Source organism: Narcine bancroftii, chromosome 3, assembly GCF_036971445.1.
Source record: "Narcine bancroftii isolate sNarBan1 chromosome 3, sNarBan1.hap1, whole genome shotgun sequence".
NCBI lineage: Eukaryota > Metazoa > Chordata > Chondrichthyes > Torpediniformes > Narcinidae > Narcine > Narcine bancroftii.
Genome location: NC_091471.1, coordinates 245,213,578 through 245,230,998, shown reverse-complemented (window position 1 = coordinate 245,230,998; position 17,421 = coordinate 245,213,578). Strand labels below are relative to the sequence as shown.

The 17,421-nt window shown below is 41.6% G+C and overlaps 1 protein-coding gene across 1 annotated transcript in view; it reads left to right on the top strand.

Annotated features, from left to right (window-relative positions):
• LOC138756805 (peptidyl-prolyl cis-trans isomerase NIMA-interacting 1-like) overlaps positions 1-16,345 on the top strand; it is a 41,914-nt gene extending 25,569 nt beyond the window's left edge. Inside the window, exon 5 of the mRNA XM_069923194.1 lies at positions 16,029-16,345. Within this exon, the coding sequence (XP_069779295.1) occupies positions 16,029-16,153 (125 nt within the window). The 3' untranslated portion in view covers positions 16,154-16,345. The remainder of the gene's footprint in view (positions 1-16,028) is intronic.
• Positions 16,346-17,421: the final 1,076 nt, after the last annotated feature.

Genomic DNA, 17,421 nt, shown 5'->3' with positions numbered 1-17,421 from the left:
ACACAGATGAGCTCTACCACTGTGAATTCAGCAGTGGGCTCATGTGGGCAGTATTTGTCTCAAAACATTCTGGAGCTGAGATAGCTTGGAAGCTGCTATTACTAGAGTAAGTGCTATTTATATCCCATCCAGAAATTCTCTGCTCATTAGAAAGAGCTGATGGGTTTCCAATCTCTCAGAGTTGCAGAATAGTCTCCAGAAACTGCAAATAAACCTGGAGTGGGGCGTGGGGGGGGGGGGGGGGGGGGTGGGGAATAAAAAATAAAAAGATGGAATATTGCCAATAAAAAAAAGTGTGCAATTCCTTTTTATATTCCAAACTTAAAATTGAGGAGAGACTTGAAAAGGAAGATCATTAACATTCCTCTTCAAGAACTTTCAGACATGTTCGTGTTCTCATTCGAAAACCTATCAATAAGTGATTGATACCTTGAGCAGCCAATGGCAGGATGGCGAGGGTGGTAAGATGGTAAAACCTTCAGGAATTCCACCAATCAGAGTTGGCTGCCCCATGTTGGGACAATGTTCTGCAAGAGCAGTGTCGCCCCCCATTCTTAGATCTGACAGGCAGCTGTGATTTGTGGCTAAGTCTATGGGCATTGCTAAATGTATGGCACATTGCTAAACATGCCTTGACTTTTACCCCATGTGGTGGCATACTTCCTGTCTGACAGCTGTTCTGAATATTTTGTTGAATTATTTAAAAAAAAACTGAGACATGCAGTTTGGTAACAGGCCCTTCTGCCCCCATGCCACCCAATTGACCCACAGCCCCCCTGTACATTTTGAATGGTGGGAGGAAACTAAAGCAGCCAGAGGAAGCTCTCACAGACACAGGTAGAAAGGAGTAAGACTCCTTACGGATAGTGTGGGATTCGAACCCTTGCCACTGGTGCTGTAATAGCTTTCTACTAACTGCTAATCGTGCCTCCCCTGGTTGTGGAGTGCTTTAAGTTCAAGGTCAAATTTCTTGTCATCCAATTACACAAGTACAACCCGATGGAACAGCGTTCTCTGGTCCTCGGTGCAAAACATGCAGACAAACAGCCAAACGTAACACACATACAGACACGCGAATGACCTCTAATCCGATTCTCTACAGATCAGCCATTCTCAACCTTTTGGCTATGGCCCTCTTCAGGACTCTGAAGATTCCTCTCTGCGACTTGTGGGAGAGTCCATGCCCACTTCGATTCAATCTGAAACACCGGAATTTTTAACAGATGCTGCTGTCCGCGAAGGGGACTCCCATTTGGAATGAAAATCCTGTGGCCGCGGAGTCTGTACCCAAGATGGCGGTGCCTCTGATAAGGCAGGAGCCACAAAGGGTACAGACTTCAGGGCAACGGACTGGAGCATGGTACCCGAAAACCTGGCACCATCCCCTGTCTGAGAAGCAGAGGAGACGACCCATGGGGACAGTGGCCACGGCGGTGGACCATTGAGGGGATGGCGGGGGGGTCTGCGAATGGAAAACCAATGCATGTGGTGGGTTGCTGGCAACAATCCCTTGGAGGCTGTGGGTTGCTGGAGAATGCTGTCGGGGGACTCACGCCGGGCTGCGGATTTCTGGAACTGGCTGAAGGGGTACCAGGTATCGGAACCGGGAAATGAAGGGGTGCCGAAGGCCCTGAAGGGTTCCTGACTCTGTGGGAGGTTCGGATCTGGAATCTGTGTGGCTCCGGAAGTGCTGGATGTGAATCTACAGACTCTCGGTGACTTGAGGGAGGCGGGGGGGGGGGGGGGGGGGGAATCTCTTTTGCTTCTCGCTCTCTCTAACTGTTGAAGGCACTTCAGGCAATTTTTGCCAATGGTGAATCTGTCTGCCTTGCAGCAGGCAAAAGCAATTGCTTGTAAAGTGACACTGTTTTATTGTAATGACAATAAATTGAATCTTGCAACACTGGAATGCCTTCCTGCTGAGGCACCTTGCTCTGCAGATGTTTGCAAGTAAGTAAATAGATTATTTTTTTTGTAAGCCAGAGCAGAAAAGATGAAAAGCATAAGAGTTGACCACTTCAGAGTAGAAATGGCAGACCTGCCAGACGAGCGCAAAATGATAACAGGCATAGATAGATTCAAGATTCTTTGTAATAATTTTGCACGCCCTGTTCAGACCACAATCCCGGTAAATTATGTCAATGAGTGTGTGGTGGGGTTGGGATAAGGGGGGAGGCTCCAGAGACCCTCTCTGCCACTCTTATGGTCCTGTTAGCACCACGAAGGTGGGCCCACAGTCAATGCAAGCTGAGGATGCCTCGGTTCTGTCATGACTGCTTCACAGTGGGAGAGAAGGAACAATACGCACAAAATACAACAAAGAGGAATTGCCTTTTGTATTTTGCTGTCACCGCTCTAGCGTCCTTGTCATTTTTATTCCTGGAGATTTTCACTGAACAGGATTATATAATTAAAATACCATACATACATCCAATTTTAATTTCACAGGATTGAAATACTGCTTTATCTTTGCTAAAGTTGATGTGTTATTTGCAAGAAAGGTTCCATACTCTATCTGTTGAAGTAAAAATGACATGCACTAATTTAATCACAGCCATCTTAAAGAAAATCTGACTATTTTTAATTTCTCAGGTATTGCAATTACAGTAATTAGATCAAATTTTGAAATTGTCCTCTTCTTGTTGATATGAGCATGCACTCAATTTCCATAGTAATTACTTCCTCTTGTTGTCAGCCTGGAATATGATGCATTATTTTCTTTGTTGCTGCAATACGTTTCCTTTTGCAGCGACGTAGAGATAACCCAAGCCAGAAATGGATTAATTATAGGGAAAGATAAAAGGGCCCTGGGAAAATACAGATATAAATCACAATGAAATTATGGTTACTGACCTTAAGACTGGTGGGAAGATAGAAAGTTTAACACAGCTGCAATCAATAAAATGCAGCATTACACTGCCAAGTGGCAGAACATAAAATTGGAGAAGTATTGATCAATTTAGACAGTGGTACAGTTTGATTTTTGAATATTGCAACTTGCTCTCTCGGCTGAAAATCAATGAAGGCTTGAAGAAGGGCGAATGAGCACCCTTTTGGTAAAAGAGGTGCTCCTCTGAATCACACAGGGAGAAGGGAATGATGGATCTGGAAGAGCGCTCCGGACTGCAGGAGTGGAAAACAGGAACGAAACCGAGGGGTGAAGCCACTTTCAGATAAAGCAGTGGTGGAGAAAATGTTGGGATCATTGAAGAAACTGTGAATGCCAAAAAGGAGTTGGAAGAGTTTATCCAAACATTTTGGATGGATAGTTCGTGGCTGTATATCGTGAAGAAAGCACGTTGGCACCTCTACTTCCTCAGCAGTTTGAGATTTGGTGTGGACATCAGAAACGATGGCAAATTTCTACAGATGTGTGGTGACCAGCTGCATCACAGTATGGTTTGGGGACACCACTACCCCTGAGCCTAAAGCCCTCCAAAAGATAGTGGACACAATCCAGGACATCACAAGTAAACCCCCCCTCTATCGAGAACATTGGCAGGGAGCACTACTGTCAGAGAACAGTCATTAAAGACCCACTCCACCCAGCTCTCGGTCTTTTCTCGCTGCTGCTATCAGGAAAGACGTTTAGGTGATACAAGACTTGCACCACCAGGTTCAGGAACAGCTGCTACCCCTCCACCATCAGACTCCTTAACGACAAACTCAATCAGGGACTTGTTTAAGGACTCTTTCTTTTGCACTTAATTGATTTTTTTTCCATCTCAGTATGCACAGTCAATTTGTTTACATTTCTTTATTTGTACTTTGAGTCGTTTTTTTTTGCACTACCATTAAGTGGTAATTCTGCCTAACCCATGTGAAAAAGAATCTCAGGGTTGCAAGTACTCTGACAATATATCTAAATCGGAATCTGAATCTGAATTTAGAAGTATGGATCACCAGTTAAATCATATGGGGTCTTCAATTTAAGAATATTACAGCACAGACAATAGGCCCTTTGGCTCTTCTAGTATGTGCCAAACCATTAACCAGTCTAGTCTCACTGACCTGCACCATCCCTCCATACCCCTCCCATCCATGTACCTGCCCCAAATTTTTCTTAAATGTTAAAATTGCACTCGCATTCACCACTTCATCTGGCAGCTCGTTCCACACTCTCACTGCTCCCTGTGTGAAGAAATTGCCCCCAATGTTCCCCCTAAACTTATTCCCCGTTCACCCTTGTCCCATGTCCTCTGGTTTATATCTCAAAGACGGGGATGATATTTTAAACATTCTTTTAAAATAGAAACCCTTTGATTGTTTTCTGTTTCTTGCTAACTTATTCTTGTATTCCAACATTGTTTTATCAATATTTTAGTAAATGTTCACTTTTGAACCTCTGTCATTTTTCCACTTGCCTCCTTACCAAAATGTTGACTGGCCCCTCTTGCAGCTCAATGCACTCAGCTCATCCACTGTACTCTTTGATCTCTCATTGGCTGGCATCATTTTCAAGGTTTATTGTCACGCAATAATTTGTATACACATTAAATTTAGACATGCAGGACGGTAACAGCAACCTCCGGCCCACAAGGCCATGTTACCCAAATGACCTACAACCCTCACACATTTTAAACAGTGGGAGGAAACTGGGCCGCCCAGAGGAAACCCACTCAGACACGGGAAGAATGTACACACTCCTTACAGACAGCGCCGGATTCGAACCCCTGTCACTAACTGCTATGCTAATTGTACTGCATCAATAATGCATTAAAAATATAACATACATGATATACTTTTGCATGTCATAAGGGCAAACAAAGTGTCACCATTAGTTTCACCATTTAAGTGCTGTTCTTAAGTCCAGTTTATTACCACCTGATGGTACAAGTCCAACCCGATGAAACAGCATTCTCCAGTCCTCAGTGCCAAACATGCAGACACTCAACCAGACTTAACATACAGACAAACAATACATATGCAGGACAAGTATTCATAGATACAAATAAATATTGTTCCATGAATATGAGAGTCTCGGAGGGTCAGTTTGAGCAGCTCCTTTGGTCGTTCAGCTGTTCCTCAGCCTGGTGGTGCTGGCTCTGATACCCTTGTATCTCTTTCGCGATGGGAGAAGCTGAAAAATTCCATCTGCAGAGTGCAAGGGGTCTTCAGTGATTTTGGGCGCCCTCTTCAGAAAATGTTCCACTGCTTGATAGGTGAAAGCGCACCATTCAGTGCATGGTGTTTTTAATTGGTCGGAGTACTGTATATTTCCTGGAAATTATGAAAAATGCCTTAAATATTTTGCATTGTTTAGCATTTATCATTGTTTGTCAACTGATAAACCTTAAAAAACAATTTCCCAACCAATTTAGTTGTCACGCTTCTAATTGGCTTTATTTAAGTTCAAAAAATTAGTGTCCAATATAAGTACATGAATATAAGCAGAATTCTTCCATACTATAATCAATTTTCCTTCAGGGATTTCTTACTTTGAAGTTATTAATTAACCTTGCAATAAAACATCCCATAACAGGTGCCACAACACATTGCATTGAAAATCGGTTCTCCTTCAGAAGCACATTTTGGCAGTTTGATTTGTTCTTCAGGAGTGATTTTGAATCTTGGTTATGCTCTCCCAATCTCTTAGGCTTCTTTTTTTTTGTCTCTTAGGCCTAGCCACACTGCATTTTCTTCCAAACCAGTCATTCCTCACCACTCCCTATTCTCTCTGAACACCCCACTCTGGAGTATGCAATTCCCAGTCCTGGTTATAGTGTAAGTTGGAAACTTGCAGTCAGACGTAGTGAGAGGAAACATCCAGGCAAACCTCCAAGCAAGGCTCGAGGATTCAAACTGCCTCACGGTCACGTGTCCTGAAATCCTCTGGGATCAGCTGAAAACGGCCATACTGCAATCCACTGAAGAGGTACTGGGCTTCTCTTCCAGGAAAAACAAGGACTGGTTTGACGAAAACAACCAGGAAATCCAGGAGCTGCTGGCAAAGAAGTGAGCTGCCCACCAGGCTCACCTTGCAAAGCCTTCCTGGCCAGAGAAAAAATGAGCCTTCTGTCTCGCATGCAGCCACCTTCAGCGAGATCCAAAATGAGTGGTGGACTAGCCTCGCAAAACGAACCCAGCTTAGCGCCGACATTGGCGACTTCAGGGGTTTTTAATGAGACACTAAATGCGGTGTACAGCCCCTCACCCCAAGTCCAAAGCCCTCTGCTCAGCTCAGACGGCGAAGTCCTCCTCAGCGACAAGATCTCCATCCTCAATCGATGGTCAGAACACTTCCAATCCCTTTTCAGTGCCAACCGCTCAGTCCAAGAATCTGCCCTGCTCCAGTTCCCTCAACAACCCTTGAGTCTAGAGCTGGATGAGGTCCTTACCTGGGAAGAGACATATAAGGCAATTGAACAACTGAAAAATGGCAAAGCAGCAGGTATGGATGGAATCCCCCCAGAGGTCTGGAAGGCTGGCGGCAAAGCTCTGATTACCAAACTGCATGAGTTTTTCATGCTCTGCTGGGACCAAGGAAAGGTGCCTCAGGACCTTCGTGATGCCATCATCATCACCCTGTACAAATCAAAGGCGAGAAATCAGACTGCTCAAACTACAGGGTAATCACGCTGCTCTCCATTGCAGGCAAAATCTTTGCTAGGATTCTCCTTAATAGACTAATACCTAGTGTCGCCGAAAATGTCCTCCCAGAATCAATGTGGCTTTCGCGCAAACAGAGGAACTACTGACATGGTCTTTGCCCTCAGGCAGCTCCAAGAAAAGTGCAGAGAACAAAACAAAGGACTCTACATCACCTTTGTTGATCTCATCAAAGCCTTCGACACCGTGAGCAGGAAAGGGCTTTGGCAAATACTAGAGCGCCTCGGATGCCCCCCCAAGTTCCTCAACATGGTTATCCAACTGCACAAAAACCAACAAGGTCAGGTCAGATACAGCAATGAGCTCTCCGAACCCTTCTCCATTGACAACGGTGTGAAGCAAGGCTACGTCCTCGCACCAACCCTCTTTACTATCTTCTTCAGCATGATGCTGAAACAAGCCATGAAAGACCTCAACAATGAAGACGTTGTTTACATCCGGTACCACACAGATGGCAGTCTCTTCAATCTGAGGCGCCTGCAAGCTCACACCAAGACACAAGAGTAACTTGTCAGTGAACTACTCTTTGCAGACGATGCCTCTTTAGTTGCCTATTCAGAGCCAGCTCTTCAGCACTTGACGTCCTGTATGCGGAAACTGCCAAAATATTTGGCCTGGAAGTCAGCCTGAAGAAAACTGAGGTCCTCCATCAGCCAGCTCCCCATGATGACTACCAGCCCCCCCACATCTCCATCGGGCACACAGAACTCAAAACGGTCAACCAGTTTACCTACCTTGGCTGCACCATTTCATCTGATGCAAGGATCGACAAAGAGATAGACAACAGACTCGCCAAGGCAAATAGCACCTTTGGAAGACTACATAAAAGGGTCTGGAAAAACAACCACCTGAAGAAACACACAAAGATCAGCATATACAGAGCCGTTGTCAAACCCATGCTCCTGTTCGGGTCTGAATCATGGGTCCTCTACCAGCATCACCTACAGCTCCTAGAATGCTTCCATCAGCGCTGTCTCCGCTCCATCCTCAACATTCATTGGAATGACTTAATCACCAACATCGAAGTACTCGAGCTGGTAGAGTCCGCAAGCATCGAATCCATGCTGCTGAAGACCCAACTGCGCTGGGTGGGTCACATCTCCAGAATGGACGACCATCGCCTTCCCAAGATCGTGTTATATGGCGAGCTCTCCACTGGCCATTGAGACAGATGTGCACCAAAGAAGAGGTACAAGGACTACTTAAAGAAATCTCTTGGTGCCTGCCACATTGACCACCGCCAGTGGGCTGATCTTGCTTCCAACTGTGCATCTTGGCGCCTCACAGTTCGGCGGGCAGCAACCTCCTTTGAAGAAGACCGCAGAGCCCACCTCACTGACAAAAGACAAAGGAGGAAAAATCCAACACCCAACCCCAACCAACCAATTTTCCCTTGCAACCGCTGCAACCGTGCCTGCCTGTCCCGCATTGGACTTGTGAGTCACTAACAAGCCTGCAGCAGACGTGGACATACCCCTCCATAGATCTTCATCCGCGAAGCCAAGCCAAAGGAAAAAAAAAGAAAAAGTTGTTAAATTCAAAACTTCTCTTTTAAATCTGTGCTTTTAATTTATCTCTTGTAACCTACGGATATTCAAATACAGCAAAAGGTCATGGACGCAGGCCAGGACATCCATCACAGGCAAAACCCTTCCCACGGTTGAGAATATCTGTAGGGAATGCTGAAGCAATCGTCAAGGATCCATACCTTGTGATCTCGCTGCTGCCATCAGGAAAGAGTTGTCGGTGCCACAAGACTCGCACCCCCAGGTTCAGGAACAGCTGCTCCCCCTCCACCATCAGACTCCTCAACCACAAACTCAATCAGGGACTCATTTAAGGACTCTCAATTTTGCACTTTATTTGTTTTTTTTTCCCTTCTCTGTATTGCACAGTCAGTTTCCTTACATTTCTTTATTTGCTTACATGTGTACGTTGAATACATTTGATAAGTGGTAATTCTCCATTGTCCTCAGTAAAGAGAATTTCAGGGTTATATGTGATGACACATATGTACTCTGACAATAAATCTGAAATCTGTCCTTGACAAAGAGCTCAGGCTTGAAATGTTGGTTATGTATCTTTTCAATAAAGAATGCTACGTGACCTGCTGAGTTTCTCCCGCACTTTTGTGTATTGATCTACAATTACAGCTTCTTTAGACTTTCTCGTTTTACAGGAACCTTAAAGTTATCCTTTAATATTGTTCCTTGATTTGATTTATGCTCTTTTTAACCTTTGAGCCCATTGTCCTCTCACTCTACATTAAATTATGCTCTTTAATTTTTGAAATTATAACTTTTCACTCACCCAAAACCTTCCTTTTTGTAAAGACTTTCCTCGGCCTAGACAGCCGAACTCTCAGACGTTGTCCTGTGTAACGAGGAGGGTCACAGGAGCCTTGTTCGGAAGTCACCTCACCTGCCAATTGAACCCACCTGCAGATGAGCACACATCTTGTGATTGGCTCTCTTGAATACCTTGCTTCATTTGGGCATTCCTATGAGGAGTCACGTGATGGAGTAGTGGCCAGTAGGGTAAAACCAGCCCTCTCCAGAAAAGAAGAAAAAAAGTCAAGAAAAGACAAAGTTCAACAAATATAAAATATAAGAAGTAAAAGATAAAGTTGCAGAGAAGAGAAAGAAGATGGCACCTAAGAAGGAAAAAGTAAAAACAATGGGAAAAAAAGAAGAAACACCGGAAAAGAAAGGAGAAGGCCTTACATGCACGAAGGAAAGGGGAGCCGTGGTGGCAAAGAGTGCCCGATCTCCAAGGTTGGTGTTGGCCCTATGGAATCGTGACCCCTCCCCCCCCCCCCCCGACCGGTGGACTGCAAAAATGGCTCACTGAGCCAAACAAATGTGCGCAAATGTGCATGCGCGAGGAATTGCGCATGAGCAATGCACAATCTAAGGTAAAGGAAAACACCGATGAGAGGAGGGCTCAACCAAGGAGCAGGCAACCATGGCGCGACCAGCTGAGGGACGCCCGACACCAGGGCTCTCAGCTGGAAGATAAGGAAAGTGGCAGGAGAGGGAGTGAAGTACCAGGTGAGAAAGAAAGTCGATGGGGTGAACGGCAAGTGGAGCAGCAGCAGGAGGCCTGACAGATGAGCAGCTCAGAAAGAGAGGACCAACAGCAAGAGGCCCAGCAAGGAGAGGCCCGACAAAGTGAGACAAGCAACTCATCAGGAAAATCAGAAGAGATACAGGTACAAGGAAGAGAAGAAGAAGACACAAACACAGAAGAAGAGTCTGTGTACAGAAGAAGTGTCTGTGTACAGACACAGAAGAAGAGGAAGAAGACCAAGATTTTCACAGAAAGAAAGAAGGTAAATCAGATGGACAGAATATAGATAAAGCTTTTTTTGAAGAACAAATGAGAGCATTAAAAGAATGGTTGCTATTAGAATTTAGTGCAATTAAAAGAAAAATGAAAAGAACAGAATATAAAATGCAAAGTTTAGAACTAGTCATGACAGAAATAAGGAAAAGAGTAGAAAATGTGGAAGAACGAGAAATGGCTGTAGAAATGGAAGTAAACGACTTAAGAGGATAATTGGAATAAAGCGATCAAAAGATTAAAGAGACACAGGAGTTGTTAGCTCGGAAAAATTGATATGTTGGAAAATTATAGTATGCGAAACAACATAAAAATAGTGGGCCTAAAGGAAGATGAAGAAGGCACAGACATGAAGGAATTTATAAAAGGATGGATCCCGAAGGTCCTGGGAACGACAGAAATGCAGGAAGAAACAGAAATAGAAAGGGCACACAGAACACTAGCTCTGAAACCGCAGATACATCAAAAACCAAGATCCATCTTAGTAAAATTTTTGAGATATAAGACAAGAGAAAATATACTGGAGCGGGCAAGGAATAAAATTAGAGAATATAATAAACCATTGGAATACAAGCGTCAAAAAATATTTTTTTCACCACGACATAAGTTTTGAACTCTTAAAGAGGAGGAAGGAGTTTAATACAGCAAAATCGATCCTATGGAAAAAAGGTTATAAATTCATGTTAAGGCATCAAGCTGTGCTTAAAATATTTATACCTGGGGAGCAAAACAGACTGTTTTCAGATCCGAAGGAAGCACAAGAATTTGCAGAACGTTTGCAGGACAGAAGGAAAGATGAAGAGATGTAATAAGAATGAAGAACGGCGATAAAATATATATAAAGATGTAAAAACAATGTATACGTAGAGAACTAAAGAAGGAAAAGAGAAGGGAAGGAAGGAAGTAAGGGGGAAAAATGTATTAAAAAAGTTTTCGTGGGGGGGTTGAGGGGGGGGGTGAGAGAATAACCGTCACTGTGAAATCAGTTGATGCTTGTGAACAGATCGCAATCCAAATGGAAAGGGGAGTTGTGGTTGGCTGGCAAGGGATAAGGGGCAACTCAGAGGGGGGGGGGGTGCATTTGGGATTAAGGTAATATTGGATGTAGGAACTGTTGGGGTATTTTATGTTTTAAATGTGTTGTCGTACATTGAATTTAATAAGGGAAAACTAAGAGATGAAAATGGGAAAAAGGGGGATGGAGTGGCAAGGAGGTGGAAAAGAGGTATAAGCAAGATATAAGATGGCCGTGTTGAACACTATGACTATAAACATTAATGGAATACATAACCAAATTAAAAGGAAGAAGCTACTAAATTTATTGAAGAAGGAAAAAATAGTTATAACATTTATGCAGGAAACGCATCTAACTGAAGTGGAACATAACAAATTAAAGAGAGACTGGGTAGGATACGTAGCGGCAGTATCCTATAATTCAAAAACTAGAGGTGTAGCCATATTAGTTAACAAAAATATACCGATCAAAATAGAGGAGGAAATAATAAATCCAGCAGGGAGGTATGTAATGATAAAGTGTCAGATATACTCCGAATTTTGGAATTTGCTCAGTATATATGTGCCTAACGAGGATCAAAAGTTTATGCAGGATATTTTTTTGAAGGTTGCAGACACACAAGGAAATATATTGATAGGAGGGGATTTGAACCTTAATTTGGATCCAATGTTGGATAAAACTGGACAAAAGACAAGCAAAAAGAATAAAGTAGCCAAATTTATGGTTAAATCAATGCAGGAAATGAAACTTATGGATATATGGAGGAGGCAGCACCCAAGAGAAGGAATACTCATATATTAGAGTAGGCATAAAACATACTCAAGGATTGATATGTTTTTGTTGTCAGCCCATATGCAATGGAGAGTTAGAAAAACTGAGTATAAAGCTAGATTACTATCTGATCATTCACCTCTGTTATTAGCAATAGAATTGGAGGACATCTCACCAAGAACATATAGATGGAGGTTAAACTCCATGCTACCTAAAAGGCAGGAATTTAGAGAGTTTATTGAATGCCAAATTAAAACATATTTTGAAATAAACACGGAATTAGTGAAAGACAAATTTATATTATGGGATGCAATGAAAGCCTTCATTAGAGGGCAGATAATAAGTTATGCAACTAATATGAAAAAGGACTACAATCGGGAAATAGAGCAGTTGAAAAGGGAGATAGTAAGTACAGAAAAGGAACTAGTAAAAAGGGATGATATAACGAAAAGGCGAGAATTGGCGGACAAAAGAATAAAATATGAAATATTACAAACGTAATGTAATGTAAGGTGGAGAAGAACATAATGAAAACAAAGCAAAAGTATTACGAACTGGGAGAGAAAACACATAAAATATTAGCCTGGCAACTTAAAACAGAACAAGCTAAAAGAACTATATTGGCATCAAGGAAAAAGGACAAACAAATTACATATAATCCAACAGAGATTAATGAAAACTTTAAGGAATTTGATGAATAATTATACCAAACTGAGAACGAGGGGAAAGATGATAAAATAGAAGAGATTTTAGCTAAAATTGAATTGCCGAAATTGCAAGAAGAGGAACAAAACAAACTGATAAAACCATTTGAAATAGAGGAAGTACAGGATATATTAAAAAAGCTGCCGAACAATAAAATGTCAGGAGAGGATGGATTCCAAATAGAATTCTATAAAACATTTAAAGAGTTATTAATTCCTCCTCTCCTGGAAGTAATGAACCAGATAGAAGAAACACAAAACTTGCCAGATTCATGTAAGACACAATAATTACAGTAATACCAAAGATGGGGAAGGATCCATTAACACCAGCATCATATAGGCCAATATCTCTAGTTAACTCAGATTATAAGATAATAGCAAAATTATTAGCATACAGATTGGCCGAAAGTGTACCAAAAAATAGTAAAACAAGATCAAACTGGATTTATTAAGAAAAGACGAACAGTGGATAATGTCTGTTAACTTATTAATCTAATTTATGAAGTTCAAGGAAATAAAAGCCAACAATGGCTGTTGCTTTAGATGCAGAAAAATCCTTTGACAGAGTAGAATGGAACTATTTATTTAAAGTATTACAGAGGTTCAATTTACCAGAAAAAGGGATAAAAATAAAGGAGAAGGAGTATAAAATCAGCTTATTTGCAGATGACATCATAGTATACTTAACAGAACCAGAAATATCAATAAAAGAATTACATAAGTAATTGAAGGAGTATGAAGAAATATTGGGGTACAAGATCAACGCAAATAAAAGTGAAGTGATGCCAATGAGTAACGCGGATTATACAGAATTTAAAAAAGAATCACCATTTAAATGGCAAACACAAGCAATCCGATACCTAGGAATCAGGTTAGATAATAACTTAAACCACCTGTATAAACTAAATTATCAGCCACTAATAAAGAAATTGCAAGAAGACTTAGAACATTGGAAAGAATTACCATTAACGTTGATAGGGAGGGTAAATTGCATTAAAATGAATGTCTTCTCAAGAATACAATACTTACTTCAATCGTTGCCAATTCCCTTAACAGAGAAATTCTTTAATTAACTAAAGAGAATAATAAGGAAATTATTGTGGAAAGGGGGGAAACCAAGGGTAGCGTTAGATGGTATTAACAAGGTGGTTTGCAGTTACCAAACTTTAAAAATTGTTATAGAGCTGCACAATTAAGGTATTTATCAGATTTTTACCAGACAAGGGAAAAACCAGACTGGATTAAGGTAGAACTAGATAAAATAAGGGTGAAGGTACCAGAACATTTACTTTATAAGTGGGATGAAAAGCTGGTGCAATATAAAAGCTCACCAGTATTGCATCATTTACTTAATATATAGAAGATCCACTTAGAAAGGAAAAAAAATGGAATTACCAAATACCAAAATTGCTATTGACACAAAATCCACTAATCCCTTTTACAATAGACAACCTTTTCTTTAGAGAATGGGAGAGAAAAGGAATCAAAAGAATAGAAAATTGTATTTTGGGAAATAATTTATTAACATTTGAACAGTTGAAGTACAAATATGGAATAACTTATGGTACAATGTTTGCATATCATCAACTAAAAGCTTATTTAAAGGATAAATTGGGAAACAGACTGAGATTACCAGAAGGAAGCAGTTTTGAATATGTGATTACAGACACAATGATAATTAAAAGATTTATAATGAACATGTACATTAAGCTGCAAGATAAGGAAAATGATGAAATAAGCTATAAACCTAAACAAAAGTGGAAAAGGATTTAAACATAAAGATAAAAAATGAAGCATGGGAAAAGTTATGTTCTGGAACTATGAAGAATATAATACTGAATCAAGGTTACACATGATACAGTATAATTGGTTACACAGGTTATATATCGTGCCCCAAAAGTTAAAAGAATGGGATACAACAACATCAGATAGATGTTTTCGCTTTAAGAAGGAAACGGGAACAACAGTACATGCAATTTGGGCATGTGAGAAAGTGAAAAAGTTTTGGGAAGATCTAAATCAGATATTAAATAAAATCACAAAAAATAACATTACAAAAAATCCAGAGATCTTTCTTCTAAGTAATATAAGAAGTAAGGAATTAGGTCTCAAATTGGATAAAGCGCAAAAAAGATTTATTATGATAGCCTCAGCTGTAGCAAAAAAATGTATAATGTCAACTTGGAAAATGGAAGAGAGCCTGAGAGTACAGCAATGGTACATAGAAATGAATAAATATATTCCATTGGAAAAAATAACATCATTTAAAAAATAAAGTCACATTATTTGAACAAATTTGGGAACCATACATGGAACATAACAGAGAGGGCTTGCCTCGGACCTTCACCCCCCCCAAAATGATAAGAAGACAAAACGACTTGATTCAGTGTGTAAAAGTAGATGGCACATTTTTCTTGTTTATTTTTCATTGTGTGAAGACATTGTTTAATGCTTTTATTGTATTGTATATGTTGAATATTTATTGGTTTTGGAGGGGGTGGGAAGGTGGGGGAGGGAGGGTAGGGGGGAAAAAAGGGAGAAAATGTCACTGTGTATATTTAATGAGAAACATTTGTATATATTTTGGTTGATATTGTTCACAGTGTGAAAAATAAAAAATTACAAAAAAAAATTGGGCATACCTGAGCCGTCCTGTCCAGCTGGCTGCAGTGTAAAGCCTACCACGTGGAAGTTGTTCCTCTTTTTTCCCTGGGTTCGAAACCTAGCTCCACTCCAGCTGCTGAACCAGGACAGCGCCGGAGAGTCAATTGTGAACTGTGTGCTGGAACTGGGTGGGGGGCTGTTGTGGTGTGTACCTAAGAAGGACTGTCATGCCTTGTTCGTTATTAGTTAACTGGGGTGCCTTGCCTGCTGGGGGATCGTTGGTAATGTGTGCGTGGACAAGGGTTTGAGGGCTGTAGTATAGGGTGTCTAGTGTCTCTAGTTTGGTTAGATAAGAGTCATGCCTGCCAGAGATTACGTCGATAATGTGGGGAGGGAGAGCAGTGATCCTCTCTGCCACTCTTATAGTCCTGTGCTCTCGATAGAGCTCCTGTAGAAGGTTGACCCTCCTATTACCAGGAGAGCAGGGTCCAGTTCTGCATGCTGCATTCAGGGAGGGTGCGACAGCCTTTGAGAGGGTGTAGAAAAGAGGTACAGGTAAATTCACCGAAATCAATTCTCCGATGGAATATTCACCGACCAAAATTCATTGACCATCAAATTCACTGAAAATTGAATGAATGAAAAAAATGAATTTTTAAGAGATATAGCTCATAAATATATCATTTTAATTTTTACTGAATTTTCAAGTCCTTAAATAAAAATTTTAATTAGGTGTTAATTGGTTATTCCTGCATACATTTTTATCTAATGAGCCTCCCCTTAGGTCGTTGCTCCCACAGCTCCCTGTGCTCGTTCTCCCCCAACCCCCCCACCCCCGAAGCCCACTCCCTCGTGTGCTTGGGGGGAGTTCGCCTCTCCTGCTCCCGTCCTCGCAAGAATGCACACCAGTTTTTGGCTGATTTTCTGCTGCGGTCCTGGTCTCTAACATTCCCCTTCCTTCTATTCCCTCCCTCCCCCACCAGTCACCCCAAGAGAGAACGCTGCAGTCACGGATCGGAGAAGGAAATGGAAGACAAGCCCGAGGAGGAGCAGACGGAGGGAGGTGAGGTCCGATAAATGGCCTTTCCTCGGCTCAAACCATTGCTGACAGTCCACGTCTGGTCCAGTCACTCCGGAGATGAGAGCTCCGTGCTCACGGATGAATCTGCTTCTCCCCCTCCTAAATCCTGTTGGGGGGGGGTGAGCGCGGATGAATTTTGAAGTCGGTGACTTTGCCTTTGGCGAATTTGATTTATTTCATTGTTGAATTTTCCATCGTTGAATTAAATGGTTGATGATATTTATCGTCGGTGAATTTTTTTTGTTGGTGAATTGATTTTGGTAAATTTATCACACACCGTAGAAAAATTGTACAAAGGTCATTTGAGCGAGGAGGAACATTAGTTATGTGGTTGGGGTTCTCCATGGATCAGAGGTGTTCCAACAACAATCTAGACTTCAGGAGGCAATCAGGAGAATACAAATTTGTCTTTGTCGAGAGGTCAGCAGTCAAGAACTTTAAATTCCTGGGTGTGCCCAAGGCTGAATGAGATAGACATGGAAAGCAAAAGTAACATGAGGAAAAAATGTTGTGGGCAGATTTAATCGTAGCATTTCAATAGGAAGCTGGATAATATCTGACTGGGCAAAGTATTCAGGGCCGTGGCAAAAGCATGGTGCTATAAAAATAGCTAGATATTTCTCGTATCGAGCCTCGATGGACTCAGTGAACAGAATGGGCTCTTTTCACACTTCAACCTTTTATAATTGTATGAGATCTTTTGCTGGAACACAACCAGACACCAGGATTGCTGTGTAATTTAAACTAAATTATACACATACAACACAACTAATATAACTGAATGACATTCTACTGCCCACAGGGGCCATGAGAAAACAAAGGTTATAGGCTTGTAAATGATCTCCTTGGAAACATAAGCATCAATGGAAAAATTCGGTCCTGAGATGTTAAATTTAAATTTAGACATACAGCAAGGTGACAGGCCATTTCAGCCCACGAGTCCGTGCCGCCCAATTTACACTTCATTAACCTGCACCCCTGGTATGTTTTGAACAGGGAGAGGAAACCGGAGTCCCTGGAGAAAACCCATGGGATATTAAGCAGCTAAGTAAGGAAACAGGAACTAGTGATAAATAAGACAGCCTGTGATCCTTGAACGAACGGGACATGAAGGATTCTGACAGGATCTGATGAGAGTGAGACTCTCTCCAGAGTCCAGAAGCAGAGGGTGAAGTCTCAATTGAAAGGGATCGGCTAATTACAATTGCGAAGAGGTGAAATTTCTTCATGCCGAGGTTTGTAATACGTTTCCCCCACTATCCGAAAATAGAGTGTTCCTATGAAACCTTTCGTAA